Raw genomic sequence first — 27,607 nt, forward strand, 5'->3', positions numbered from 1 at the left:
TTGTTTTCTTATATCGCCAACTTCCCAACTAGTATGACCGAATTAGACCTTATTTGTGCTGCCTTGTCACAACATGTATCCTATTAACATTGACCTTTCCGATGAATGATTATACTATGGCAAAAAAAACAGATTATGTTCCTCAAAATACGAGGTTCTCTGAAATGTTACTATATTTACCCAACAATGAATTTCAAAATACATATTGATACTAAATATATGTATATTCCTGCATCGAGTTTATTCAATTGTACCTGAAACTGTCGACAATCAGTTATATTTCTCGACATACCACGTTTTAAACCCCAACTAGTAAATAATTCGTGACATAAAGACATTTCAGCGGAACCCTCGTTCGAGTCATAAACGATAAAGGAGGATGGAAAAAAGCCCTTAACCTTTACGCGAAGACCCACCGTCACGTCTTTTACTTTCTTGCCACCCCCACTCTTCAAAACTGCAAAAAAAAAAATTATCGTTGCCGTCGGCCCTGCCCAACCTTTTAATAATATCCATAGCCACCGTGGCCCCAGCGTGTATTTTTTTTTTATTATTTGCAAGGAATTTCTGGACACGTTTTTTACGCTTTTTTATTACAGTTTGAGTTTTTGCTACTTTCAAAGGAGAGAAGTAACTCCGTGTGAAATTTAATAGGAGCTTGCCCATGTGACCCAATAACCCATTTTTGAGGTTCACAAGTGATGAGCTTTGGGGCCTCATACATGCATTATGGACAATATTTCCTTCATACGTGACCTGTTATGATGACATATATTCGCTGAAGGGTGTGAATTTGAAAATTAGTTGTGAGCAAAATTACCACATTCAAGTTTCCAGTCGTTTTGATGGAAATCGTCCTCATTAGTTCGGTTTTATGTATTGTCCATAGCTGACTGAAACAGTGGAATTAACTACTAAAATAGGAGTTGCTTTATTAGAATGCAAATGGGGTGGTGATAATTCGCCCTCGCGTACGGGTCACTCTTTCCACTAGCGTCTATGAAGTAAATGCTTCAATCACATGACGTAAACTTTTTTGTTGATGTGTTACGGAGTGCGTAGTGGATACCAGTGAGCAAGCTGTCCCGAAGGCGGAAATGGCCGTGAATAGGTCACACATTAAAAAAAGGGTGGTGGGGGGGGGGGAAGTTGAAACAGAAAGCTATGGCGTTTGGAATGGTTAGTTAGTTTAGTTAACTGGGGGGAGCCGTAGCTCCGAGCACTCAGGCCATTATTAGGCCCATTGTACTATCCCCGTAAGTTGCCTATTAAATGGCTTCCCGCCTACGGTGTTCGCAGACTTTAGCGAATCTTAAAACATTCTCCAGAGGCAGAGAGTGTGTCGATTCTTCATTAAAGAAAACCTTGTCAAGGTGTCTTCGTCTGAGATCTGAGGATGCCGGGCAGCTGCATAAAAAGTGCAGGATTGTCTCCTCCTCCTCCTCACATTGGCTGCACACAGCCGAAACCACTACCCCAATCTTTTCCATATGGTAGTTTAAGAGGCAGTGTCCCGTCAAAAGCCCTACTAGGGTTTTCATGTCCAACTTCTTAAGGGACAACAAAAATGCCGCTCTAGTGGCCTTAGGCTCTTTCACAAGGATTTTCGCTTGCCGGCTAAAGTTCAAATTTCTCCACTCGGTTGCGTAAATCCTTGCAATTTCACCCTTCAGAGTAGATTTGACAGTAGATGGTCGGATTCCAAAAGCTGGTTCTGGCCCCACTATTGTGGATCCAGACCCTCGGCGAGCCAGTCTATCAGCCTCCTCATTACCGGCGATGTTAGAGTGCCCCGGCACCCACATCAGGAATGTTTCGTTCAGTCGGCCAAATTTCAGCAGCACCTGATGACAACTCCACACCAACTGGCTTGATATGTTGTTGCCATTTAGTGCTGATAATGCCGCCCGATTGTCGGAACATATTCGAATGGTGCAGCCCCTCCATTTTTGTCGCAGACATTCTTCTGCTGCCAATGAAATGGCATATATCTCCGCCTAGAATATGGTCGTCATTTTTCCGAGGGGTCGGGCCAGTTCTATAATCGGATTCTCCGAGAACACACCTGCACCCGATCCATCCTCCGTGACTGACCCGTCGGTGAAGATTATTAGGTCTGTAATGTGAAAAGACTCATGGCCACTTGTCGACCATTCTTCTCTTTCGGTGATTACGACAGTGTATGTTTTTTCAAAGACGAATCTGGAAACCATATGATCGGTCGGCATCAGGGCTACCGGATGTTTTCCAAGGAATTTCCAGATAGACGCATGCCCGTTGGATTGGCCGCCTTTCCACGCCCCAATGGTATCGAGCCTATATGCGTCGTTGGCTGCTTTTCGTTTCACCTCCAAGTGAATGGGGGGTAAATTTAGGATAGCTTCAAGTGCCGCAGTCGGCGTAGTACTCATTGCTCCAGTAATACTTAGGCAACCAAGTCTTTGAATCTGCGTTAGCAGCTTCCTGCTGTTAGCAAAGTTCAGTCTTGGCCACCAGACGATGCATGCATACATCAAAATGGGTTTTATTATGGATGTATACATCCAATATATCCGTTTAGGTGAAAGTCCCCAGGTCTTACCTATCGCATTCCTACAGCACCAGAGCAATCTGCAGGATTTCTGATATTGTTCCTGGATATGGTGCTTCCACGTTAACTTGGAGTGGAAAGGTACTCCTAAGTACTTGACTGTTTGTGCCAGCTGGATTTCCGCCCCTGCTAAGGTGGGTAGCGTATAGCTGCCCCACCTGACGTTCCTAGTGAACATAACTAGTCCAGTCTTCCTAGCGTTCACCGTGCGTCCATTGCGGAGGCACCAGCTGTGGATTACATGCAGAGTTGCATTCAAGCAGTCACATACTGTGTCCGCAAACTTGCCGGTAATTATTACGGCTAGGTCGTCCGTAAATGCTTGCGTCAAGACTTTTTTGTCCTCTAGGAGCCACAGCAGGGTATCCATCATCAAGAGTCATAACAGTGGAGAGAGAACCCCTCCCTGTGGGCAGCCCTTGAGACATCCTGCTTCAATAGACTTCTGGCCGACCGATATGTGGATTTTTCTCCACTCTAGCATGTGAAGGATCCAACTGATTAGCAGCGGTTCGATTCCATGCTGTATTGTCGCATCACAAATTGCCGCAAATGAGGCATAATTGAAGGTACCTTCGATGTCCATGAATGCGCCTAAGGCGTATTCTTTTTCGGACATCGCCTTTTCAATTTTTGCCGTAAGTTCATGGAGTGCTCTCTCCGTGGATTTGCCTTTTTGGTAGGCGTGTTGCCTATGGTGAAGTGGCCATTTAGGAATGTGTGTATCCCTTATGAACCGATATAATAGTCTTTCTAGTCCTTTTAGCAGAAATGACGTTAGGCTGATCGGTCGAAAGCTTTTTGCGTCTGTGTAAGTGGGTTTTCCTGGTTTGGGAATGAACAACACCTTCACGTCCCGCCATTTAATTGGAATATAAGCGTGTGCTAGGCATGGACGATATATGTTCTGAATGTGCAGACCCAGGGCATCCATTCCCTCTATTACTAGCGCAGGGATGATACCATCCGGACCTGCAGACTTGTATCTATGGAACGAGTTAACTGCCCATTTCACTCGCTCCAGTGATACTACTTTGCATGCCAGATTCCAGTCTCTCGGCTGAGGGCTGTATGCACCTGTTGGCCCCGAGATTAGATTTTGGATGCTGCCTGGGAAGTGTACTTCAAGCAAATGATTTGCCGTTTCTTCATCGCTTTCTGTGTACTTCCCATTTTGTAAACGTAAATAACCGAGTTTCTGGCTACGTTCTTTGACCAGAATCCGCTTCAGCTTTGAGGTTGCCTCAAGAGAGTTAGTCTCTTCGCAAAAGCGTCTCCAAGATGATCGTTTAGCCGATCTTATGCTCTTCTTTAGAGCCTTCTGTGCCTCTTTATAGCGATTCCAGCTAGTGCTTGATTCACCCTTCAGAGCACGATTAGGGAGCATCCTTGTCGTTCTCCTCTGTTTTGCCAAATCCGAGTTCCATCATGGTGTTTTACCCTTCTTTGGCATCTTGAGTGGACAGCTTTCTTCGAAAGCTTCTTTCATGCTAGTTGTGATCATCTGGGTTGTCTTCCCAATTCCAGCAATGGATTTGATGCGCTTCCCAGGGATCATGACTCGGGCGCTCAATTCTGTTTGATACATTACCCAATCTATCTTCCTCGGATTCCGAAATGGAGTGGGTGGAGGTGGATCCATGCCCATAACGAAATCAATGCGTCTGTGATCCGTGTGATCCGAGAGTGTGATATCGTTTGATACTCTCCACTCTCCGATCAGAGCTGCGATGTCAGGAGATGCCACCGTGATGTCGATGACCTCTCGCCTGACCACGTTGAAGAAAGTGGGTTCATTACCCACATTTAGGATTTGTAAATCGGTTCCTACTAGATACTCCAGTAGTCTCGATCCTCTTGCATTGATGTTCGAACTTCCCCAGCATATGTGGTGAGCGTTGACATCACATCCTGCTATTACCCCCATGCCTCTACTTTTGGCATATTGGATAGCTCTGATGAATGTTCCACTGGGAACGACTTCTGCGTCGTAGGGGAAATATGCAGAGCACCATAGTATCTCTTTATCTCCCTGTTGACTTTTTATGGTAAGCTTAGCCGATGTGGTGTCGCCATCACATAGGTCGTTAACCAGGTTAGCTTGGAAGTCTTTGGAGACTACCATGCAGGTGCGGGGTTGATCGCTTCCATTGGCATACAATAGGTCAGCATGTTGGAAGTTTAGGCCCCTGACTGCCCCACAAACAACCCACGGTTCTTGTATGAGGTATATAAATGTCTTGCAGCTATTGATCCGACGACTGATAAGTGCAGTCGCCGCTTTACAATGCTGCAAAGTTTAGGATGGTGGATGCACTATGGTTTTTTTTAATGAGTGGAGGTGGAAGTCTGAAAAAGACCCTGCTGCGCCAGGTTACAGCAGTGTGTGGAATTCTCACTCACTAAAACCACCCCCACTTGTCCGTCCATATCCTTGCGGGACCACCGTGAAATATTATTTCACAAGGAGGGCTCCGGTTTAAACTAGCACAACTAAGTGACGCGTCCGTCGCGCTTTCCGGGCTCTATTCTTCCTGTATGGCAGTTACTGTTGCGTTTATCGCATTTTAATGTCCTTCCGACCTCAGCATCTCTACCGCCACATTGTTGGGTCCGATAAATGCGTTTTGGCCTTCCAATATTAGACGTCCTTGCTAGAGGTGAGTTAGCCTTTGGTGTCTTTTCGCGCGCATAATCTAGGTGCCCCTTGAAGCTCAGCTTGGCATCGATCATTATCCCCAGGTATCTTATGCTCGATTTTGACATGATTACCAACCCGAATTTTGACAGTATTGTTTTTCCTGCGATTGATAATAAGGACCGCCTTATTTTTCACCAGGTCCAGTTTCATCATTTAGAGCCATGCTTGGATGGCATGAATGATTTCCCTTCCATACGGTTCAATGTCCTGAGGCTGCTTCGCTAGTCGCAGCTTTGTCAGGCTTGCTACCAGTAGAAATCTAGACCAATCTTTATGTTTTTTGACATGGATGTGATGGAAAATAGTTAAAAGCGTACACTATGATTAATTTGAATTCGACTGGTGCCCCCAAGTTTTTCACTCAGCCCGCTTACGATCGGTTTCTCGGTTCTCTGAGAATTGTCATATTTAATTGTGCAACACCTACCTATGTCTTCTTCACAAAGGACTTCGTCTTTTCACACAAAGTATTTTTCTGTTGACTATGATTCACTATGTCTGGTCAGTACAGGTCCACAAATTGATATCAAGCCAACTTCGTTCACGGCACTAACACCCTTTAATGCCCTAGGGTAGAACATTTCAAAGTGCTGGTCACCACAGAAATATTAGGTTTACGCCTTTTAGGTGCATTGCCACTGAAGGAATAATCTGCTGCGTTTAAAGTGGGCCCTCTTCCTTATTGGTTAGAGTTTCCTTCTGTCGAACCTTCCTCTAGGGGGTTTAGACAACAAGGCTGTGGACGGCCCGGCCGTAAATGGATCTCGTAGTCTCCTTTTTGGGTGATTGGGGTGTAGGGACACAGATTCCACAGATCCTTATATAAAGGAACATGAATCTTATGAGGTCTTGAAAATCCATGCCTCGGCCGCGGGTTGAAAGCTCATAGTTGCCGCTTCAAATTTTGTGACGTTTTATCACTTGGAGAGCCAATATTCTTAGCTGCAATTATTGTAGTAATGAACTACTATAAACTACCCCACTACGTCTAGGTAGTTTCCGAGGGAAGTTCACTGTATATTCTCTTTGATTTGGAAAATGAAATCATTGTATCTTCAACGAACACCTGTGCTTTACAGTTTAGAACCTTAGTTAGTTAGTTTAGTTTAGTGGGGGACGCCGCAGCTCTAAGCGTTTAGACCTTTGCTAGACCCATTGTACTATCCCCGGATACCGCCTATTCATCTGCCGCTCGCCGACGGTATTCGCAGGCTTTCACGAATCTGAGAATATTCTCCAGAGATAGAGAATGCGCAGACTCTTCGCTGAAGAAAACCTCTTCCTATGAGGAGGTCGGGCAGCTGCATACGAAGTGCAGGACCGTCTCTTCTTCCTCCTCGCATTGGCTGCATGTGGCCGATTTTCTCCACGTGGTAGTTTAAGAAGCAGTGTCCTAGGGTATTCACTTATTAAGGGACAACCAAAATTCTCTAGCGGCTCCGGGTTCCTTCACAAAGATTTTCGTCTGCCGGTAGAAGTTCAAATTTATCCATTCAGCGTGTGCATCTTTGCCATTTTCCGTTCAGAGGAAACTTGACAGTAGATGGCCGGATGCCAAAAGCTGGTCCTCCATACCAACTGGCTTGATATGTTGCTGCTGTTTACAGCTTATAGTGCTGCCCGACTGTCGGAACAGATTCGAATGGTGCGAACCCTCCATTTTTGCCACAAACATTCTTCTGCTGCCAATTAAATGGCATATACCTCGGTCTGGAATATGGTCGTTATTTTTTCGAGAAGTCGAGCCCGTTCCATACTCGGATTTCTCGAGAACACCCCTGCGCCCGATACGTTTTCCATGACTGACGCTTTGGTGAAGATTATTAAGTCTGTAACCCCAAAAGATTCGTGGCCATTTATCGACCATTCTTCACGGTGGCCTAGTAGCATCCAGGTGAGGCTGTTGAGGTTACTGTGGACTCCAAGTTGTTCCAGGGCCTCGCCACCGGTACGCTCCTCTTTTGGAAGCCAGAGAAAGCACTTTCTAAACGATGGTAGCTCTGAAACCCTCTTCAGGGTCACTCCCGCACCATTCCACACATCGTCGAAGGAGGCGCGGTCTAAGTCACTCAAAGTTTGTCCGTAGTATTTTATAGTATACACCTACCGACTCGAAGCTTAGTGTAATCCCTTGCAAGGATGCAGTCCTTACAGCTAGGAGGAATTTCCTCCTAAACTGCCCACATTGCTCTGTATCGTAACCGGAAGAATTCGTGTCGTCATACAAGACCCATCCGTTGGCTTCGATAGTCTTGGCTGCAAATGAAGACTTGGCCGTTGCCGGCCGAGCCTTCTTTGCAGTCAATTTTTTTTTTGGGTAGGATAGGTGAATGCATTTACGCACACAGTGTTGGACTCCCGATTCGGTATGTCGTCGGACTACCAACTAAACACCTCCCCATCGTCAGAGAGCTAGCCTGGAACCGTTTGTCACATTACTTCGGGCTAGTCCCCGAACTCTCCCGCTTTGCGGAGCCTTCAAATCAGGGAATTCCTTTCACCAACGGGAGGGGAGAGGAGGAAGGGAACTGTCAGTTCAAGGAACCCCCTGCCATCCGGCTCCTCCACCGGTCGAGTTCTATCTTTTTAGCAACGAGAAGGGCCCGAACGTAATGGGCAACACGGTTCCACCTGTCAGCAGTCCTCAGCATCTCTTCGACAATGTTGTCTGGAGAGAAATCCCCTGTGTTTAAATAGAGCTGCTGACGAACCCCATCCCACCTTGCACAAGAAAAAAAGTGTGGTGGGCGTCGTCCACAACTCCATTGCAAAACACACAATCCGGAGAACGCGCCTTTCCAATCTTGTGCAGGTAAGACTAAAAACCTCCAAGCCCACTGAAAAATTGGGTAAGGAAATAGTCAGTCTCACCATGCTTCCGATTCAGCCACGCACCTAAGTTGCCGATGAGCCGCGCAGTCCATCTGCCTTTAGTTTCATGTTGCCAAGAGAGCTGCCACTCGTCTAGAGTGTGTTGCCGTTCTTCGCGAGCAACCACCTCCCTTGGCTCATCTCCCTTGCGCTTGTATATGGCCTGACGCTCCCCAGCAAGAAGGGCAACGGGGATAACTCCCGCGGTCATCATCACGGCCGGTTCAGAGACAGTGCGGTACGCAGACGCCACCCGTAAAGCTCCCCGTTTCTGTACTTGCGCGAGGCGTTTACGATATACCTCCTTTTTAAGAGCGCCCATACCTCTGCGCCGTAGAGCAGGACAGACTGCGTTGAGCTCATCAGGAGACGTCGCCTACTAGACGTAGGACCCCGCAATGTTTGCCATTAGTCTACTTAACGCCGAAACGCCCGCAGCCTTGTTCGCTGCTGCTTGGATTTGCTCAGAAAAGCTCATGTTTGAGTCAAGAGTCAACCCGAGGTACTTGACCGCTGATTTTGACTCGAAGATCGACTCGCCGAACGCAGGGTCGGAATTCTCTTTTTAGTCAGGATGACTACTTCGGTTTTTTCCAGTGCAAGGTTGAAACCATGAGTAGTCATCCATCCGCTTACCCGTCGCATCAATATGCCGAGTCTGCTTTGCGCCTGTTCGATAGTGCGTCCAGAAACAAGCGCTGCGACATCATCTGCGTAGCCGACCAGGCGCGCCTCTTCTGGCATGTCGAGTTTAAGCAGACTGTCATAGGTAGCGTTCCAGAGGTCCGGCCCTAGAATGGATCCCTATGCTACCCCCGACGTGACCTCCATCCACCTTTGACCCTTTAGTGTTTCATAGAGCAGGAAGCGGTTTCTCAGATAGTCCCTCAAAATCCGTAAGAGATAGTTCGGCCCGTTGAAGGTATTGTTTAGTGTGCCTACAATGTCTTTCCATCTTACGGAATTGAAGGCGTTTCTGACGCCAAGCGTTACGAGGAGCACCACCCTTCGAGTTCGGCGGCTATGTGCCTCTGCTCGTCGAACGGCCTCCACGACTTGCATGACAGCATCAATTGTCGACCTCCCTGCCCTAAAACCAAACTGCCGGGCAGATAAATCTCCGGCAGCGCGTATCGCTTCAGCGAGTCTACTTCTGATGAGCTTTTCGAGCACTTTCCCAGCAGTGTCAAGCATACATAGTGGACGGTATGAAGGCGGCAATTCGGGGTCGCCTTTCCCTTTAGGGATCAGCGCAGGCCTCGCAACTTTCCAACGAGCAGGGAAAATGCCCTCTTTCAGGCAAGCATTGAATGCGCCGAGCAGTAGGTCTGGCCGGTGTTGGAATACCAATTTGTAAACCTCTGCTGGAATACCATCGGGTCCTGGCCCCTTCCTGTTTTTCATAGAGAGGACTGCCTGTTCCAACTCTTTTATAGAGAAAAGTGGAGCGTTCTCCGCGCCGACGTCACCACCGCATACGGGGTGCGCAGGGAAGAGTACCCTTACAATGCGGTCCATCTGCTCGGCCTTAAGTGAACAGGGTTTCTGCAGTTACCAGTTTGTAACTGAGTCCCCACGGATCCCCATTCACCTCGTCGACCAGATCTTGCCAGCAGCGAGCTTTGCTCTTGACTTTGCAGTCAATTGGGTTGAAGAATTGGGATCGTCAGAAGACCGCTGCCGCTTCGGTTTGCCCTTCGTCCTTGTCGCAGATGGTCCAGAGAATACTTTCCCTTCAACATTGGCATTTTTTGCCTGAAGGCGGTCTGTCCGAAGACGGTTTGCCCGGAGACATTGTTTTGCCCGAAGATAGATGCTTTCCCGTAGGTAAAACTTTAGTCTCAGCAGGTGGTGCGATTAGCCCGGAGTCCTGAATGTTGACAGTAGAGGACTGCTGCTTCGTTAAAAATTGGGTCCCAATAGGGTTGGTCCCGACTTGAATAAGTGGCGAATCTGAGCCTAGACTCAGGTTATCTATCGAAGAGCTCAGGGTTGGATCGCCATCATCCAAGTGCTGTTGAATTCTTTTGTTTTTGCTTTTAAGGTTTTCGTTTCTTCATATTTGGCTGTCTTGGCCTCTGTTTTACCGGGGAAAATAAGTCGATCCTGACAGAGCACCTTTTTGCCGAGACAAGGCCAGTTGAAACTGGGGGTCGCCTTGTACTCAGAGTTCACCTTCACGGCCACATCTTAATGCCTGTGACCCTCGGCACGGTAATCAAACCTTGGTTAAGGGCTTTGATTACGCGTAGCTTCAGGTATCACCTCTGGTTTCGTGGAGGATCCTCCTCACTGAGCTCCCTCACGACGACAAGGTAAGTAATCATCGAGGGATGATTGCGAGCCTTAATGTGACTATATCTGCTCATCCTCCGATATCTTTTTTGAATAAATTGAAATTATAATTGAAATTGTCGTCCTTAAAATTGAATTTCGCACATAACAATTCCTTTGAGCCCTAGAACCCATTAAACTCGTTCCTTCTTTTTCTCTAATTAAATGAAGCGGAAGTTCAACAGTGTTAAGAGAAAAAATCACATTCGAAAAAATAACCCAACAACAATCTTTTTTTCATGTGCATGAGATGGCACAACATGAAAGTTCGTAAAAGGAAAAAGAGGTAGAAAGCGGTTGGTAGCAATTTGAAGGGTATGCTGGCGTGAACATAGTACATCCGTACAACACGAAACGAGGGTGTGGAGCAATTTACTTTGAGAGCGGCCGTTAAGTTTCAAGACAAAAGGATCCACGGTGGCATAGACGTGAGAACCTCACATTAGAAGCAGCCAACAGCGATTGTAGAAATGCCATTTCCACAGTAACATTTTATACTATAAAGTACTCCAGTTTTCCGTTTTATTGTTGCGGTTTGTTAGGTAGACGTAGTAGGTCGGCTGTGGTACGCCAAAGCTCTTAGACGAAGCAGAGAAAGCAAAGCCACCGTCGTAATGTACCCGCATATGTACATGCATAGAAGGAACTTATAAATCCACCTGGATTTATATTCCGAATAAAATGCCAGTGGATGTGTTGTAGTCGGATATCCTTCTCTGTATGGTATTAAGTTTTCATTAAATATTCTGGACTGTACAATGAGACGACACTGAGTCTAGATACTCAAGCAGATATGAATGCAAAAAGATGGATTCGTTTCGTGAAGAATAATCGCCTTCGGGGTTCGTTGTTGTTTTATTTTCATCTGATCCGCATAAAGCACGAAAAAATGGTAATACGAGACTGTGGAGTAATCGTAAAATTAATTTACATTAGATTCACATGAAATTATGTAGAAAACTTGGAATATAATACTCGTTTCTAGTGGGATTGTTCTCCGAATATGATGGCTAAGAAATTTTCTCTTTGCTTTTGGGAGGCAAATACAAGGTCCGGCAGCATAACTTTCTTTTTTAAAATGCGCGCCACTCAGTGAGTTGATGTCATAGCGGAGCGCTAGTGGTCTCGTTCAAGAGGGGATACTGTAAAGTTTTGTCCCGACACGGTTCAGTCGCCATCATGCGTTGGAATAGTGAGGAGCGTGTCTTTGCCGTTGAGGTTTACTTTTCGGAATCGCTTTAATTTAGCCCCGTTGGCTCCCGTCCCAGACCGCAAATCAATTGTTACATGGGTCACTACATTCAGACAAACTGGAAATGCGACAAAGGACAAAGGAAGAACTGGAGTCCCTCGGCCCGTTAGATCACCTGAGAACATTGAAGCAGTGAGAGCGTCAATGTTGCGATTGCCACGGCGTTCTGCGCGCAAACACGCATCTGCCCTTGGACTATCCGATCGCTCTGTGAGAAGAATTCTTCGTGATGATCTTCATTTTCATCCCATAAGATGGCGATAGTGCAGGAACTGGCTGTTTTGAGGGAACACTTTCCAGAGCACTTTATCTCAATTAGAGGCGATTTGGAATGGAAGTTATGACAAATGCCAGAAATCGGTTTACGCAATGTGTGGAGAATGGGGGACGTCACCTAACATATTTGATCTTCAAAACAATGTAAATAAAAACTTTAGACATGCACCTACATTATAAAAAATAAATAAATATTTTCCGATGCATACAATAGGTTTTATTGAGTTTTGAAAAAAGGAAGTTATGCTGCCGCATCCTGTATTTGAAGGGGCCGGGGAATTCGATTATGCTTAATAAAAACTTTTAAAGTATGTATAAAGTCTTGCCAAATTTTATTCTTAACTTTCTCTAGTTAAAATTCTAATTCTCTGAAAAGGCAAAAACTTAAAAACTGAAAAAAGTATAAAATTTCTTTTTTCGTTGTATTGGTTTTTTTCAAACACTCAACTCCCAGTGCCGGTGCTATCGTCAAGTTAGTCGAGCTTTCAATCTTCTCTCTTCGATTCGACGTCCGATTCGTCACGGACGTTTGTGCTCATATTTCTACTTTTAGGGCTTTTAAGGTCTGGTAGGTAGGTAGGTATCAGTGGCCGCTCCGAGGAGCCCAATTAGCGCTTTGGTGCGCCGTTTTGATGCCACAAACTCCTAAGACCGTGACTGTTGTTATAGGAACAGGGAAGCGGAGTCCAGCTGGCTCGGATCTTCAGAGCGAGCCCGTAGCATTCACGAAGGAAAGCAGCTCTCCGACCCTGCAGCTAGAAATCTCACTGAGGTCCCCAAAGAATGGTTTACCCAGTGACCGCAGCCTGACTCGAGCCAGAGCCGGGCAATCGCAGAGAAAGTGCATGAGGGTTTCCCTTCCTTCTCCGCAGCTTCGGCAATGCGAGTTGTAGGGTAAGCCGAGCCTAGCGGTATGGTCCCCTATGGGCCAGTGCCCCGTGCAGACCGCCGTAATCTTGAATGCATTTGCACGCGTCTGGCACAGGAGCTCTCGTGATCGGGCTATGTTATAAGCGGGCCAAATTCTCTTTGATTTGGCACAGCTTGTAGGCCTTCGCCATCTCAGGCCCGCGGCTGCTAGGTAGTGCGAGTGGACTCGGCCTCCAACAGCCGCCAGCGGAACACCGACTGTGTTCCCCGAGGGACTGCCAAGAGCAGACCCTTGCCTGGCCAATCCGTCAGCCCGCTCATTCCCTTCTATGTTCCTATGCCCGGGAACCCAGAGGAGAGTGATCTTGAGCGTGCCGCCCAGATGGTTGAGCGTGTCTCTGCACTGCCCCACCAACCGGGAAGATGTCGTCGTTGAGTACAAGGCCTTGATGGCCGCTTGGCTGTCGGTCAGAATGGCTATGTTACGCTTGGGGCTCGAATCACGCTCCAGCCATCGACAGACCTCCAATATCGCCAGTACTTCCGCCTGGAATACACTGGTGAAACCTGGGAGACCATACGACTTGGATACACCATGTGTATTCGAGAAAACCCCCGCGCCGACTCCATAGGCCATCTTTGATCCGTCCGTAAAGAATACTGTGTTATAGTCTTGCAAAACGCCGCCGGTCTTCCACTTTGCCCTGGTTGGAAGGTCCACAGCAAAGTTTCTCGTGAAGTTCAGCTTGCGTGTGACATAGTCCGTGGGGGATGCCCAGATTTCTCGAGGTATTTCATCTAGAATGTTGCTGTGGCCGTAGGACTTCGCTGCCCAGCATCCGGACTCACGTAGTCTGACGGCACTGCACGCTGCAACATATTTGATGTGGGGGTCAAGGGGGAGGAGATGCAGGAGTACATTGAGAGCATCTGCCGGGCAAGACTGCAGAGCCCCCGTAGCACCTGGACACGTGGTTCTTTGAATCCTATTAAGCTTCGTTCTATTGTATTTCTTCTTCAAAGCCTGCCACCATACAATAGATCCGTACGTCAGAATCGGACGCACTACAGCGGTGTACATCCAGAGAACCATCCTCGGCCGGAGACCCCATTTCTTGGCAAAGGTTCTCTTACAAGCATAGAAGGCTATACAGGCCTTCTTAACCCTCAGTTCTATGTTCAACCTCCAATTTAGCTTAGGATCCAGGATTACATCAAGATACTTCACATTAGAGGAAAGAACCAATCTTTGTTCATTCAGCCGTGGTAGATGGAATTCAGGTATCCTTGTCTTGGTGGTGAATAGCATCAGTTGCGTTTTGGTTGGGTTTATGCTGAGTCCGCATCTTGCGGCCCACAGGCACACCTTTCGCAACGCTCCTTCCATGATGTCGCTCATAATGGACAGAAACATCCCTGACACTAATATCACCAAGTCGTCGGCATAACTACGCCACCACCTTCACCCCGCTGCTGTCCAATGTACGTAAAATTTTGTCCATTACTATTAACCAGAGCACCAGTGAGATGGCACCGCCCTGGGGCGTGCCTCTGTTCACAGCTCTGGTCAAGTGGGTGCCTCCCAGATCGGACTGGATTATCCTGGTACTCAGTATGAATATAATCCAATGCGTGAAATACCCCTCCAATCCAATACCGGTCAAGGCTTCCTTGATGGCGTTGGTACTGACGTTGTTGAAAGCTCCTTCTATATACAAGAAGGCAGCAAGGGTATACTGCTTGTACTGCAGCGACCGCTCAACCGTGCCAATTACCTCGTGGAGGGCGTTTTCTGTGGATTTTCCTTTGAGGTAGGCATGCTGGGACTTAGAGAAAGGCGTTCTCTCCATAATCGTCCTTAAGTGAATGTCCAGGACGCGTTCTAGGGTCTTCAGCACGAAAGAGGTCAGGCTGATTGGCCGAAAGTCCTTCGCGGACTCATGACCGCGCCGGCCCGCTTTCGGTATGAAAACCACCCGTGCGCGCCTCCAGGACTGCGGTACGTATCCTAAAGTGATGCAGCTCCGGTAAATCTCAACAAGCCACGGCACAACCCTTTCCTGCTGCTTCTGTAGCATGACTGGCATTATGCCATCTGGGCCTGGAGATTTATATGCGGAGAAGCTGTTTATAGCGCAGCCGATCCTATCCCCGGTAATTACCGATTTGATAGTCTCGCACAGCTGGGGTTGCCGCAAACCCTCCAAGCGAGGTTCTGACTCACAGTCCTCCTCGCTGGAAGGAAAGTGCGTTTGCACCAGCAGCTCCAAGGTTTCACTAGAAGATTCCGTCCAGGAGCCTTCCGACTTTTTAAGGAAGGATGGACTCTTATGTTCCTTGGACAGAATCTTATTGAGCCTCGCGGATTCACTAGTGCTTTCAATGTTCTGACAATAGTCTAGCCAAGACCGCCTCTTGGCGGTCCTGATAGCCGACTTGTACTTCTTTAGGCAGTCCTTGTATGGCTGCCAGTATTTTTGCCTGTAGCAGATGTTGCAGATTTCTCTGGTCAGCTTCCTGAGACTAGAGAGATCTTCGTTCCACCACGGTGGCAGGGTCTTTTTGCTGTACTTAGCAGGGCACGAGACTCTGAAGGCGCTATCAAATGCCTTCTCCAGAGCCCCGACCTTTGACTCCAGTTCGTCTGTCGTGCCAATCCTACCAATTTGCGCACCGGAGAGTTTGTTCTTAATTACCTGACCGAACTTTCTCCAGTCGATCCTCCTGGGGTCTCTAAAGGGCTTGGAAACCTCTGCGGCGAGATCTAGACTGAAGAGTATCCAACTGTGGTCAGAGAAGGATCTCTGGTCAGACACTCTCCAGTCCTCCACCCTAAGAATCCCGTTGTAGGTTATTAGGGTGATATCAAGGACCTCCTCCCAACCGTCACAGTTCTCCGAGCCGGGGAAATGAAAGGTTGGTGTACTGCCCCTGTTACACACCGATAGATTTGAAGTAATAATAAAATCAAAGAATGACTCACCTCTTTCGTTGATTTCAGAGCTGCCCCAAAGCGTATGCCTTGCATTTGCGTCGCAGCCTATCAGCAGGTTGGCTGTCTTTGGTGTTATGGTGTTCGTCAGATGTTGTAGTTCTTCTGGACGGAGCTGATAGGTCGTGAGCCATGTACGCCGAGGAAATATACACGTTCTCTGCCCCCACCTGCTCCAGCTTGACCACAACTAGGTCACTGGAACTCAAGTCCGGGCACAGGAAAGCGTGCAGACTCTTCCTCGCAAGAATACATGCTCTAGGTTTAGCCTGATCAGCGTCTCCTGTGCTGTGGAATAAATTAAAATAATTGCTTTGGAGCCCTTTGATGGTTCGGTCGCTTCCGACCCAGGGCCCCTGTATTAATGCGATGTCGATGTCTTCCTCTAAGAGGAAGACGAGCAGATTAGCCGAGGCGCACTTCGAGTGCTGCAGATTTATCTGCGTTACCCTCAGCATGATCTGCTTGCGTGGAGGGTTTGTCAGCCCCCGTCGGACCGTCGATCGTCATCTCCTCCAACAGCTCGTTGCGGCGTCCATTGGGTCAAGGTCGTCCGGTTTTGCAGAGCGGAACACTTTTACTTTGACTCCGAACCACACTTTGTAATCAGCCTTTTTCAGTGCCTCCAGGCACTCCTCGTTTATGCGGAGTAGTACGGGCTGGCTGTTTATCTGAGGTTCCTCCTCCTTTATAACAACCCAGTCGTCCATGGGAATCCCGGGGTTGTGAAGGCGCAGGAAATGGACGAGCTTGTCCTTCTCCATGCGGATCTTCGGCAACCAAATGCGAGCGACCGGTCTCCTGGGAATCTCGTCGTAAGGGATAATCTTGAGCTTAACGCCCTCCCAAGCGTCGCTGATCTTAGCGACGCACGAGCCGAGAAAGTCCTTAGAGAACTGGTCCATGCAAGCTATTACGTGGAACCCACGAATCACCTGAGATGAATCAAAGTGGGGAGTGAGTCCCGGGTGTTTGCCTCCGGTTTCCACGAGATGTTCATAGACCATGCCCGACAGCCTAGCCTCAACACTGGACCTCCAGCGTTAGTTTGCCGCTAGCAGAATTGCCATCCGCCAGCGCCACCCGTAAGTGACTCCTGGCCACATCGCTGAAGGGCTTCGCAGTACGTGGCCCGCCGGCTGACGGTTACTGTACAGTTTCCTCCGTATGTTGCTTGGCGTCTGCGCTCTTGCCCACTCTGCTCCGCTTCTTATCTTGTTCGACCTCGTCTTGAGATCGGTTGCGTTTTAGAGCGATGGGCTTCGCCTTCTGCTCGTCAGCCCGGCGTTTGCTGTTGTATTCATCAACAATCGCCTGGTATTTAGCAAGGTCTTTTTCATCCCGCTCGTCGACAGTACCGGCCTCCTTATTCTTGGCAATCTTGCCGAGAATATGCATGGCCTTCTGGTACTGACTCTTGAGCAGGACACCCGTGGATCTTCGCTTCTTAGCCGGTTTCCGGCGACCGACATTCTTGTCGGTTTTCGCTTTCGAGGGATCCCCCGACGCTGAGGGCTTCGGGTCAGGAGTACTATGTCTGGTACTCGCTACACCCAGCCGGACGGCAGTGGGTTCCAGGCTGGAAGCCACTAGTCCGTCTGACGCCTCCCTCCGGGAGGTCCCTGCGGTTGGTTTCAGCATAACGGTGCTACGGCTGGCACCGAGTGTACTGCTCTCGACGGCCACTGTCTCCTGGCTGGAGGCCAGCAGCTCGTCCTCCGATGATGCGCCTGGCATCATCGCCTCCTCTTCTATCGTCGTTTTGGTTTTTTTTTATTAATTGAGTCCATGTCTTGGTGCCACGAGTAGTCCGGGAAGAATGTCCACCCTGGCTGGCCCGGCCACCAGGGTAAGGGTCTTATTTGAAACTGAAGGTGCCCAAGGTATTCAGAGTTCGCATACTAAAGACCAAGCTCCCCATTGGCCACGCAGCCCTCGGCATATGCTGTTCCACCTTGGCTTGGGGTCCTATTAGCACCTTCTCCGGTGCAGGGAGGACGATCCCCGGGCTGTTACTTCAGTCCATCCCCCCGCCAGATCTACTTGCCCCTAACACATGACCAGCAGACAAGCAGATCCCCGTCAGTTGGATGAGCCTACTCCCAGCCCGGCCCTACACACTCTTGGCCCGCCCGAAGACGGTTTCCAGCGGCCACCACGCGGAGGTCGTGTGAGGACTTGCCTAATTATGCAACTTTAACCTGAAGCATAATCTGACCAGGCCGCCCATACATCTATTACATGATTAATTGAATGAACTTAGGCCGTCCGAAACAACAGGGGCTTGATACGGGATGGATGGGGATTTAAAAGCCTCGCGATTGCATCAAGATCAGGCATTTGATAGAGCCAAATGGCGAAACCGATTACAACAAGCCGACCCCGCTTGTGAACGGGACAAAGACTGAAGAAAAAGAAGCAGGGATTTCAGCAGTGCCCAATGCTTTATAACCCGACTAACTCAAATTCGTCCATAGCTCTAATGTCTGTCGAGGAAGGGGCGGGATTCCAGCCGTGGTATCTGCCTACTTTAGGTTTTTTATCGCTTGCCCTAATAGTAGTTTTATTAAGGATAATGGCAAGCACATTCCCTCTAAACCTTTTAATTTTATTTGTATAATATGGTGGATTTTAGATGGGTATTGGAGTTAAATTTTATTCGGTCCGCTATCGCATTATGATTTCCAGAAGCCCTTGTGGAAACCAAAATCCTTTATTTAATTTTACTTTAGTAGATGAGTCCTATTGGAAGAAATGCACGGTTTGTGTATCCAGGGTGACTGTAAGCTTGTGCTATAACGAAGAAAAATGACACCTTGAACAGTATGTTTCTTGTTGAAGATGACCATGAAGCGTCTCATAAATTCTCTGGCAATAGTAGATACCTAGCGAAGTAAACTCCATCGGAAATGATGGCCATTTCGCCGGTGCATTTGCCATTCTTTTGGGAAGTCCGAAAACGTGGTTTATAAGAATTTAGTCTATCTTCAATTTTTAAATCTACCAGACATAGACAGGTGCGACTATTTCAAGGCATAGATTTTAAAATATTTATTCAACTCTGTTGATCAGTTGCGAGCAGTTCTAGCTCTCTCGTCACATGATAACATTGACTGGATTTACCGTTGTCAATCACATAATCAGAATCAAGTGGTTTCATCTCCTCCCACCCGTCATCCCCTAAACCTTGATATTCACCAAAGTGTCCCATCTCCACTGACTGATTTCACTGATTGACGACCTTGCCCGCGACGATTTGTTCATCGCTTTTAAATCCCCATCCAGCGTATCAAGCCCCTGTTGTTTAGCATGCCATCGGTGGTTATCGTCACAGTTGGATTTCTGGCCAAGAATATGCATGTCCCCTATGTCCTAGTACACCTCCTTCACTCGGAAGCAGAGCAAATCACAGAACTGCTCATATGACAGATGAACCGAATGCTGCGAATCCTGCCGCGCCACATCACTCCGCCCCCAGATGAAACCTAGGGGTTTCGGCGACTGATCCCGGAACTTTGTTCACCGTCAATCCACAAAGCGGACACGACGCTGCTTCGGGGCGCACACGGGTTTCAGCCTGGACAGAGAGACCGCCTTTTTGTGTCCACCGATCTCGAGCTGGAAGAAATGTTCTCCCCGCTCGAGAACGCGGTACGGGCCCTCATATGGAGGCTGCAGCGGCTTCCGGACGGCATCCGTCCTGACCAGAACGTGCAACACGTGTCCAGTTCTTTAGGCGAACAGGCAAGTGTGGACGAGTGTCGGGTGGGTGGTGTGGCTTTTATGCGTCGGAGATTGTCCCTCAGCAGACGCACCAACCCCGACTCTGTGAGACCCGATCTCTTGTCGAAGACCGGAGTCTCGGGTTCTTCCCGTATACCAGCTCCGCGGGGCTGACAGCGAATTCTTCTCGTCGAGTTGTACGTAGGCCGAGTAGGACGAGAGGCAAGACTTGGGACCAGGACGGATCGTCGTATGCCATAATGGCGGCTTTCAGCGTCCGGTGCCAACGGTCTAGCATCCCATTGGATTGTGGGTGGTATGCAGTAGTCCGCTGGCGTTTAAAACCAAGGAGTTTGCCTAACTCGGAGAAAAGGGTGGACTCAAATTGCATTCCCTGGTCAGTGATGACCACTGCAGGGACGCCAAAGCGAGGTATCCACTCTCGACAGAGGGATTCGGCACATGATTGCACCGTAATGTCTTTCAGAGGTATTGCCTCAGGCCACCGCGTAAACCTGTCGATGATTGTGAGACAATACCTATAACCGTGCGAGTCTCGCAAAGATCCCTACTATGTCGAGGTGTATTGTGTGGAACCGCTTGGTAGTGCGGGGGAATGAGCCCACTTCTTTCCTTACATGCCTGGAGACTTTACACTTCTGGCCCAGGAATTGACATCAGGATACGTTGGTGCTGATTTAGTAGCGCTTACAGCTAGAGCGGCATCGTTGGCCATTAAAAGGGCTTTCTTGGAAGTACATCAAAAAAAGCAAGAGGAGGCTGCGAAGAATATCCCAATCGTTGATTTACTCGAAGATACCGAATCCGCTAAAGAAAATGGCAATAAGCAAACTCAGGGAAGTGTCGAGAAAGAATCGACACAAGTTGAAGCACCGAGTGAAGATCCGGAAAATTTAGAAGTTACGATTATCACAGACAACGACGTGGTTGTAGACGGTGAAGAACCGCAAACTGAAAAACCATCATCCGATGGTACCAGTGCACCGAAAGAGGTACAAGAAACAGGTGATGCCAAAGCAGAGAGTACTGGGGAGGCTAAGGCGAATGGAGACGGTGAAAAGACAACAAGTGAAGTGACTACGACCGATGCAGGAGTCGCTCTCCAAGCAAGTGAAGAAGAAAAGAAAGACGAAGGTACAGAAAAAATGGAGACAGAACAAGCCGATGGAGTTGTTGCCACAAATGACAAACAGATTGACAAGGATGAAAAGACTGCACCGGCTGAAGAGGTGGTGGATGCTATTGACTTAGATGAACTTCCCGACGAACCTGAACAAACAGCAGAGAAACCAAGAAGTAAAGACATCACACTATTTGAATTATTAGGTTGGCTACAGGAGGATACAGATGTGATTATGGGCAATCAGTTGGACAATATCTTCATAACGCTGGAGGACTTCAAAAATGCTCTCAAAACCAGCCAAACGTGAAGGATTCATCACAGTTCCCGATGTTAGTTGGGACGATATCGGCTCACTGCGTAACATTCGAGAAGAATTACAATTGGCCGTGTTGGCTCCCGTTAAATTCCCGGAGAAGTTGAAGGCACTCGGATTGACGGCTCCGTCCGGGGTGTTGTTGTGCGGACCGCCCGGTTGTGGGAAAACCTTGCTTGCCAAAGCTATTGCAAATGAGGCTGGCATTAATTTTATATCAGTGAAAGGACCTGAACTTATGAACATGTACGTTGGCGAAAGTGAACGCGCTGTTCGACAATGTTTCCAAAAAGCGCGAAACTCTCAGCCATGTGTCATATTCTTCGATGAATTTGACTCACTTTTTCCGAGACGATCTGATGCGACTGATGGCGGTTCAGCAGCAAGGGTGGTGAACCAACTGCTCACAGAAATGGACGGAGTAGAAGACAGCCAGTAATCGGCTAGACATTATTGACCCTGCCGTGCTGCGACCAGGCCGATTAGACACAGTTTTGTATGTTGGATTGCCCAAGAGACAGGACAGAATAGAAATCATCCAAGCGCTCACAAAGAACGGATCAGAGCCAGCATTAGACGAAGACGTCGATCTCAACGAAATAGCAGACATGACAGAAGGTTTCACGGGAGCCGATCTATCAGGACTAATAAGGCAAGCAGCTCTGTTAAGGCTAAAGGAATCCATTTCAGGGAACACGGAAGATGGTGATCACCTCTCCACCTCTTCCGTGTTAGTGAGACAATCCAGATCCCTTATTTCAAGAGTGCACATGGGTTCTAGCCTGGAAGCAACTAGTTTCGTTTGTTTGAAATAATAAAAACTTGTTGTTTCTTTTTCGTTGGTGTGAATATTTATTCTTGCAAAAACCGATATTTCGGGAACCAGTTGTTCCCTTCATCAGTGCTAACAAGTTTGCTTACTTTTTCTTCCGTTTCCGATTCAAGCTCTACAAGTACTCGTATATCGCTAATTCGCGTCTGCCGGACAGATTTAACATCTATCCCAGAGTCTTCTGATTTGGCGTTGTTGCGGACTTCTCGAAGAATTTTCTCAAAAGATCTCCCCTCGTTCGGCTTTTTGCGTTTTACGCAACTAGAGGCTGCACTATCGATGTGCTTTTTTCTCAGCTCCTCTTCGGCTGTCATCCAGGAGTTTCGCTGGTATGCAATAGGGTCCAGTAGTTCTTCATTCTTGAAATCCATGGATATGTTTCGCTGGGCAATGGTAGCAGCCTTCATTTCCCGTAGGATCACCCCGCAGCTTTTGAGTGGCCTTTTTTCTTCTACTTCTGTGTTTCGTATGAGGTCCATCCTTTCCGGTGAGATGACTTCATTTCCGCCTGATTGGAGGGTTCGTCACCCGCTTTCACCGTTGAAACAGTGGTCTTTTCTACTTTTTCAGTACGTGGCTGTCTGAACTTGGCGTTTCTTGCAAAGGGATTTCTAGTGGGATCTCCCATTTTAGCTGCCAGAAGCGGTGAGCGCGATTGTATCGTCGTGTTTGTTGTTGCTGTCATTTTAATTTGGGTCGCAAACCGCTATCTCCGCTGGAAAGGACAGTCGCCTTAAATGTTCCCCGTGAGATTGTCTGTGCGAGCAGGGAGATGGGGATTGACACAAATCCTTATGGGAGCTTTGAACGTACTTGCGGCGTTGCCAAGGTTATTATCGGGACGGACGCAGCTGTAACATTAACCTGAAAGTCGGTTCGACGAGATGTCACACTCGTGTACTAAGGTAACAGAATCCCACAGCTGTCAGCTCATGTGCAACCTGTTCCGAATTGTTTGCCAAATGATAAGTCAATGCCATGGCAGGTCTTCGTCGTTGCCGCCGCTCACGTTAATTCAACACCAGCTTGATTAGTGGTTATCCGGGGCTGCCAACTGGGCGGTATGAGTCGACTTGGTTCAGAAATAACAAGAATCGTTGTCGTCCTGTCTGTCTGAACCCGTTCAACTCTACTAACCTACTAATATCGACTGCCTTGGAGAGAATATCTGATCAGTGGTTGATTTTCCTGAAGGGGAGGCTTGGTAATATGGACCAATGATGTTTTCCCGAGTAGGATAGTGGAGAATATCTTATAGGCACCCAGCAACGTAATCATCATCATCATCATCAACGGCGCAACAACCGGTATCCGGTCTATGTCTGCCTTACTAAGGATGACCTACTCCATCGCTCCATATCAGATCGGGTCTGCCTCACCTTCTTTTTCTACCATAGACAATAAACATTTTGTACAAGCTCTGAGCCTAACGAAACCGTCTGTTAGCGCGGAGGACCAGAAAATCTACAAAAAACTAAGGCTGAAGTACGCTGCACCGCGATCAACACAAATGCAAGAATAATAGAATCAAAAAACAAGAGAATGATCTCCCTTCTTTGTTTCTTTCTGCCCCTAACTCATGGCACAGTTTCCTCGCTAGTCCTCCATTCCCGTGGCGAACTCTACAAAGTGGAAAGTTCCGCGCCATCTATTTGTTCGCATTCGCAAAATTCGAAATAAATTTCGAATGCTGCGAATCCTGCCGCGCCAAATATTTGTGGTGCCAACGTTATATGCAATACGATTCCGTTCAAACTGTTGCGTTTAAAGTTCCCATTTTCTCGTGCTTCCTTATGGACAAATGTATGTGAAGCCCTCCTACAAAGAAGAAGCTGAAAAAACAATGCATAATATAATGAATATTTGAAGCAATGAAGAACCCACTTTAGTGGTTACCTTAATCACTTAAGACTCCCATCTGGAATTAGAGTACGAAAAAAGTAATCATCAACACTACTTGAGTTTATATCTTTCCGCCTAACATCTGCAGGCCAGGCTGGAAAGGATAGCCACTATCTGCTTGCTTCTTACCATCTTGGCCGTGCTCCTTGGCATCCTACTTAGACGTATGAAAATCGGCTGAATGAGGTGGTGGGAAGCAACAAAAATATATACAAGGAAAACACGAGCAAGAAAAACAGCAAAGGGCATAACATGAGAACTCATACTAAGGACTCCCTCGAGATAATCCTGTCGATGTGAAAGTTGCCTCCTCATGTTTGTTTGCTTTTTTCCTGCTCCTCTAACTTTATGTTTTTACCAAGAACCATCAATTATTAAAGTAAGCAAAAACACAGAGGGCAATAGAAACTCATCGTGGCATGTACCTTTGTGTATATCGATTCGGTCAGGACATTCAGGCTATTGGGTTTGCTTTTTTTTTCGGAGCATGATCCTTGAAGAGGAGATGGTATTCAGAGTTGTGACATGCAACGTGCTTCGCTTTCAAGGGAAAATGCTTGTGGTATTTTCACTAGTTTAGTGGTGGACGACATTTTCTTGAAAGGAGAATCGAAAAGTGTACGAAAGGACATGATAACCACAAGATGCCGACTAAGCACTGTGGCTTAACATACACTTTACCTATTTACTATTGTCATCCTCCAGGACAAAGGAATAACATTTTTGTGAATTCTTTGGTTACAGTCTACACTGAAAGAGGTTTGTAAGTGGTTTATCGTGTAAAAACCGAAAATTGTGTGAAGCACCCAACATTGTTGTGAGCATGGTATCCTTGGAGTGGAGCTCCAGAACCCTCTTTTGTTTTTGAGCCATCGGTGTAGAAGACTTCCGTATATCCCGCCACGCATTCCTCTGGGTCTTCCCAGTCCTCTCTACGCTTCAGGGTAACTTCATATCTTCTACCAAACAGATGTATGGGGACACGAGAATCGGAAGGCATTGTACGAACTGGATTTAGTCCTGCCAGTAACTCTTCCAATGCTCTGTGCCCCCCACATCCGTTGTTTTCCCATAGATCTAATCGAATTAGCCTATGAGCTGCTCTCGTTGCAGTGCTTTGAATAAATATATCCAGGGGCTGCAAATTGAGTAGTGCATTCAGAGCTGCGCCGGATGTCGTGCTCATGGCACCAGTGATACCCAGACAAACAGTTCTTTGCAGTGCGTCTAGTTTACGGTGAAAACCTTTTTGTCTCACCTTAACCCACCACACTACGGATGCATATACGAACATCGGCCTAATGATGGCAACGTATATCCACATTACCACATGAGGTCTGAGTCCCCATGTCGAGGCAAAGGTCCGTTTGCACAGCCCATAAGCTGTGAGAGCTCGTTTCATCTTTACCTCTACATGTTTGTTCCAAAGAAGTTTTTTATCTAGAGTGACTCCCAGATATTTCACTTCTTCGGAGAGTTGAAGGGTAGTACCCCTCATCTTAGGGAGACAAAGTCCATCCAGTTTTCTTCTTTTTGTGAATAAAACCATTGTGGTTTTATTTGGATTAACTGACAAACCATGTCTAAGGCACCAGCTGTCTATCAAATCAACGGCACGCTGTATATTCCTACACACCGTTCCAAGATCCCGATCAACAGCAAGTACAGCCACGTCATCAGCATAAGCTTGAGCGTGTATTGGCAAATTTTGCAGTTCGCATAGCAGTGAGTCGATCAGCATACTCCACAGAAGCGGCGAAAGCACACCTCCTTGGCGGCAGCCCTTCGTTGCGTCCGTAGTCAGGTAGCGATCGACCCCTACCTCAGCGCACAGCAATCTTTGCGTTAGCATAGCATGGATCCACTTAATTAAAGCATCATCAACACCATGCGCTCTGGCGGCAACACAAAGTTTTTGAAAAGGCGCACAGTCAAAAGCCCCTTCAATGTCCACGAACACCCCCATCGCGTACTCACCATTCAAAGTTGCATCTTCTATCTTTGTGACCAAAGAATGAAGAGCAGACTCACAGGACTTTCCACGTTGGTTCCATGTTGGTTTTCACTAAGTGGGTGTGACCTAAGTGCGTTTCCACGAATGTGACGCTCCACCAGTCTCTCCAAACCTTTCAGCAAGAATGAAGTCAACCTGATCTGTCTGAAGTTCTTTGGATTAGAATAGTCATCTTTCCCAGGTTTCGGTATGAAAACTACCTTAACCTGTTGCCAAGAAGAAGGCACGTAGCCCAGAGCAAGACATCCTCGAAAAATATTTCTTAGAGGTCGCTCTAAATGCTTCATACCCTTCTTTAGCATTGCCGGATAGATGCCATCCATGCCAGGTCCATGTTCAAAGGACAGTATGGCAGCTCTCACCTTTTCATGGGTAACAACCGCTTTCGCAGTGTTCCAGTTCCCCTTGCAACGCTTGCGTGTTGAAGGGGTTGCAAGAACCGTCAACTCTCCCCCTACCACTTCTCTCATCCGTTCTCCCGGGTGGTGTACTTCCAGGAGGGTGTGTACTGAGTTCAGTCTGGAGCTCGTGAAAGTACCGTCGGGTTTTCTAAGAGAATCCAACTTGGCCGATTCATCCCTTTTGAGGACTCTGCACAGCCTTGAAGTCTCCCTTTCGCCTTCCAGTTCCTCACAGTACGCTCTAAAGGAGTCTCGCTTCGAGCACCTCACGAGCCTCTTATATTCACGTTGTGAGTTCCTGAAATTTAACCAGTCTTCGTCCTTGTTACTTTTGCAAGCACGATTTAGAAGTCGCCTGGTGGATTTCCTGAGTTTTTGCAGTTCTCGGTTCCACCAAGGAACCGTTTTACCGCTTTGGCCTCGGGAAATAGGACAAGCCTCTTCATAGCACTCTAAAAGTGTGCAGTTCAGAGTTTTCAATTCATCTTCGAGCACCAAAGGAGTCCTTAGTCGCCTAGGGAACTGTACTTTATTGCCAAGAAGTTCATTGAACTTTGCCCAATCCGTTTTCCTAGGGTTCCGTCTTTGTACTGCTAACTGTTCGCCCGCAATAGTCAGATTGAATTCTAGATATCGGTGATCTGACAGTGAGACCTCGTCTAGCACTCGCCAGTGTGTAATCAACTCTAACAATTTTGGGGTACAGATTGTTAGGTCAATTACTTCGCTTCTTCTCGGTCCCACGAACGTAGGGGCGCACCCCACGTTTGCAGTCATAAGACCAGCTGAAGTGATGAAATCAAATAGCTTCTCTCCTCTTGGATTGCATTTGCTACTGCCCCAACAAATATGTTGAGCATTCGCATCGCAATCTATTAAGAGTTCGAGACCACTTGATTCTGCATACGCCACCAGATCCCTAAGCTCTTGCGTCGGGCTTTGATGGCTACATCTATTTCGTGTATGGCCTCGGGATCCAGAGGCGTCACGTGTGGCTACTCTGCACCTTCGGCACCAGTTGGTCTTTGATGCCCCGACAGGTTGGCTGCTTGTTCAGTTCGTCGTTCTAATTTTTCTAATTTCTGTTTCCGCTTCAATTCTCGAAGGTCCCGCCCGATCTGCTGTTTCATTTCCGGGCTCGTCGTATTCTCCCGGAGTGGATGCAGCATGCGCCTGTCCACCCGCGCCGCACCTTTCGGTCGTTCTTGGATCGCCACTCCTTTTTCTCACTTACTGCTGAATTTTGCCTGCCTGTGGGATGCCGGCCTGTACACGGCCATGAGAGAATTCGGTATCCCGACGAAATTAATAAGACTGACTAGGCTGACCCTGATCAATGTGCGAGGCCAGATAAAAGCAGCAGGATCACTCTCAAGACCATTCGACATCAAC

General features: G+C 47.6%; 2 protein-coding genes across 6 annotated transcripts in view; both read left to right on the forward strand.

Annotated features, from left to right (window-relative positions):
* Positions 1-23,430, forward strand: part of LOC119648632 (nuclear valosin-containing protein-like) — a 47,403-nt gene extending 23,973 nt beyond the window's left edge. The window contains 4 exon segments of the mRNA XM_038050402.1: positions 20,278-20,989; positions 21,051-21,495; positions 21,497-21,771; positions 23,296-23,430. Coding sequence (XP_037906330.1) covers positions 20,278-20,989; positions 21,051-21,495; positions 21,497-21,771; positions 23,296-23,420 — 1,557 coding nt within the window. The 3' untranslated portion in view covers positions 23,421-23,430.
* LOC119649404 (potassium voltage-gated channel protein Shab) overlaps positions 1-27,607 on the forward strand; it is a 587,838-nt gene that overhangs the window by 24,673 nt on the left and 535,558 nt on the right. The window lies entirely within an intron of this gene.

Source organism: Hermetia illucens, chromosome 2 (assembly GCF_905115235.1).
Source record: "Hermetia illucens chromosome 2, iHerIll2.2.curated.20191125, whole genome shotgun sequence".
In the NCBI taxonomy this organism is placed as follows: Eukaryota; Metazoa; Arthropoda; class Insecta; order Diptera; family Stratiomyidae; genus Hermetia; species Hermetia illucens.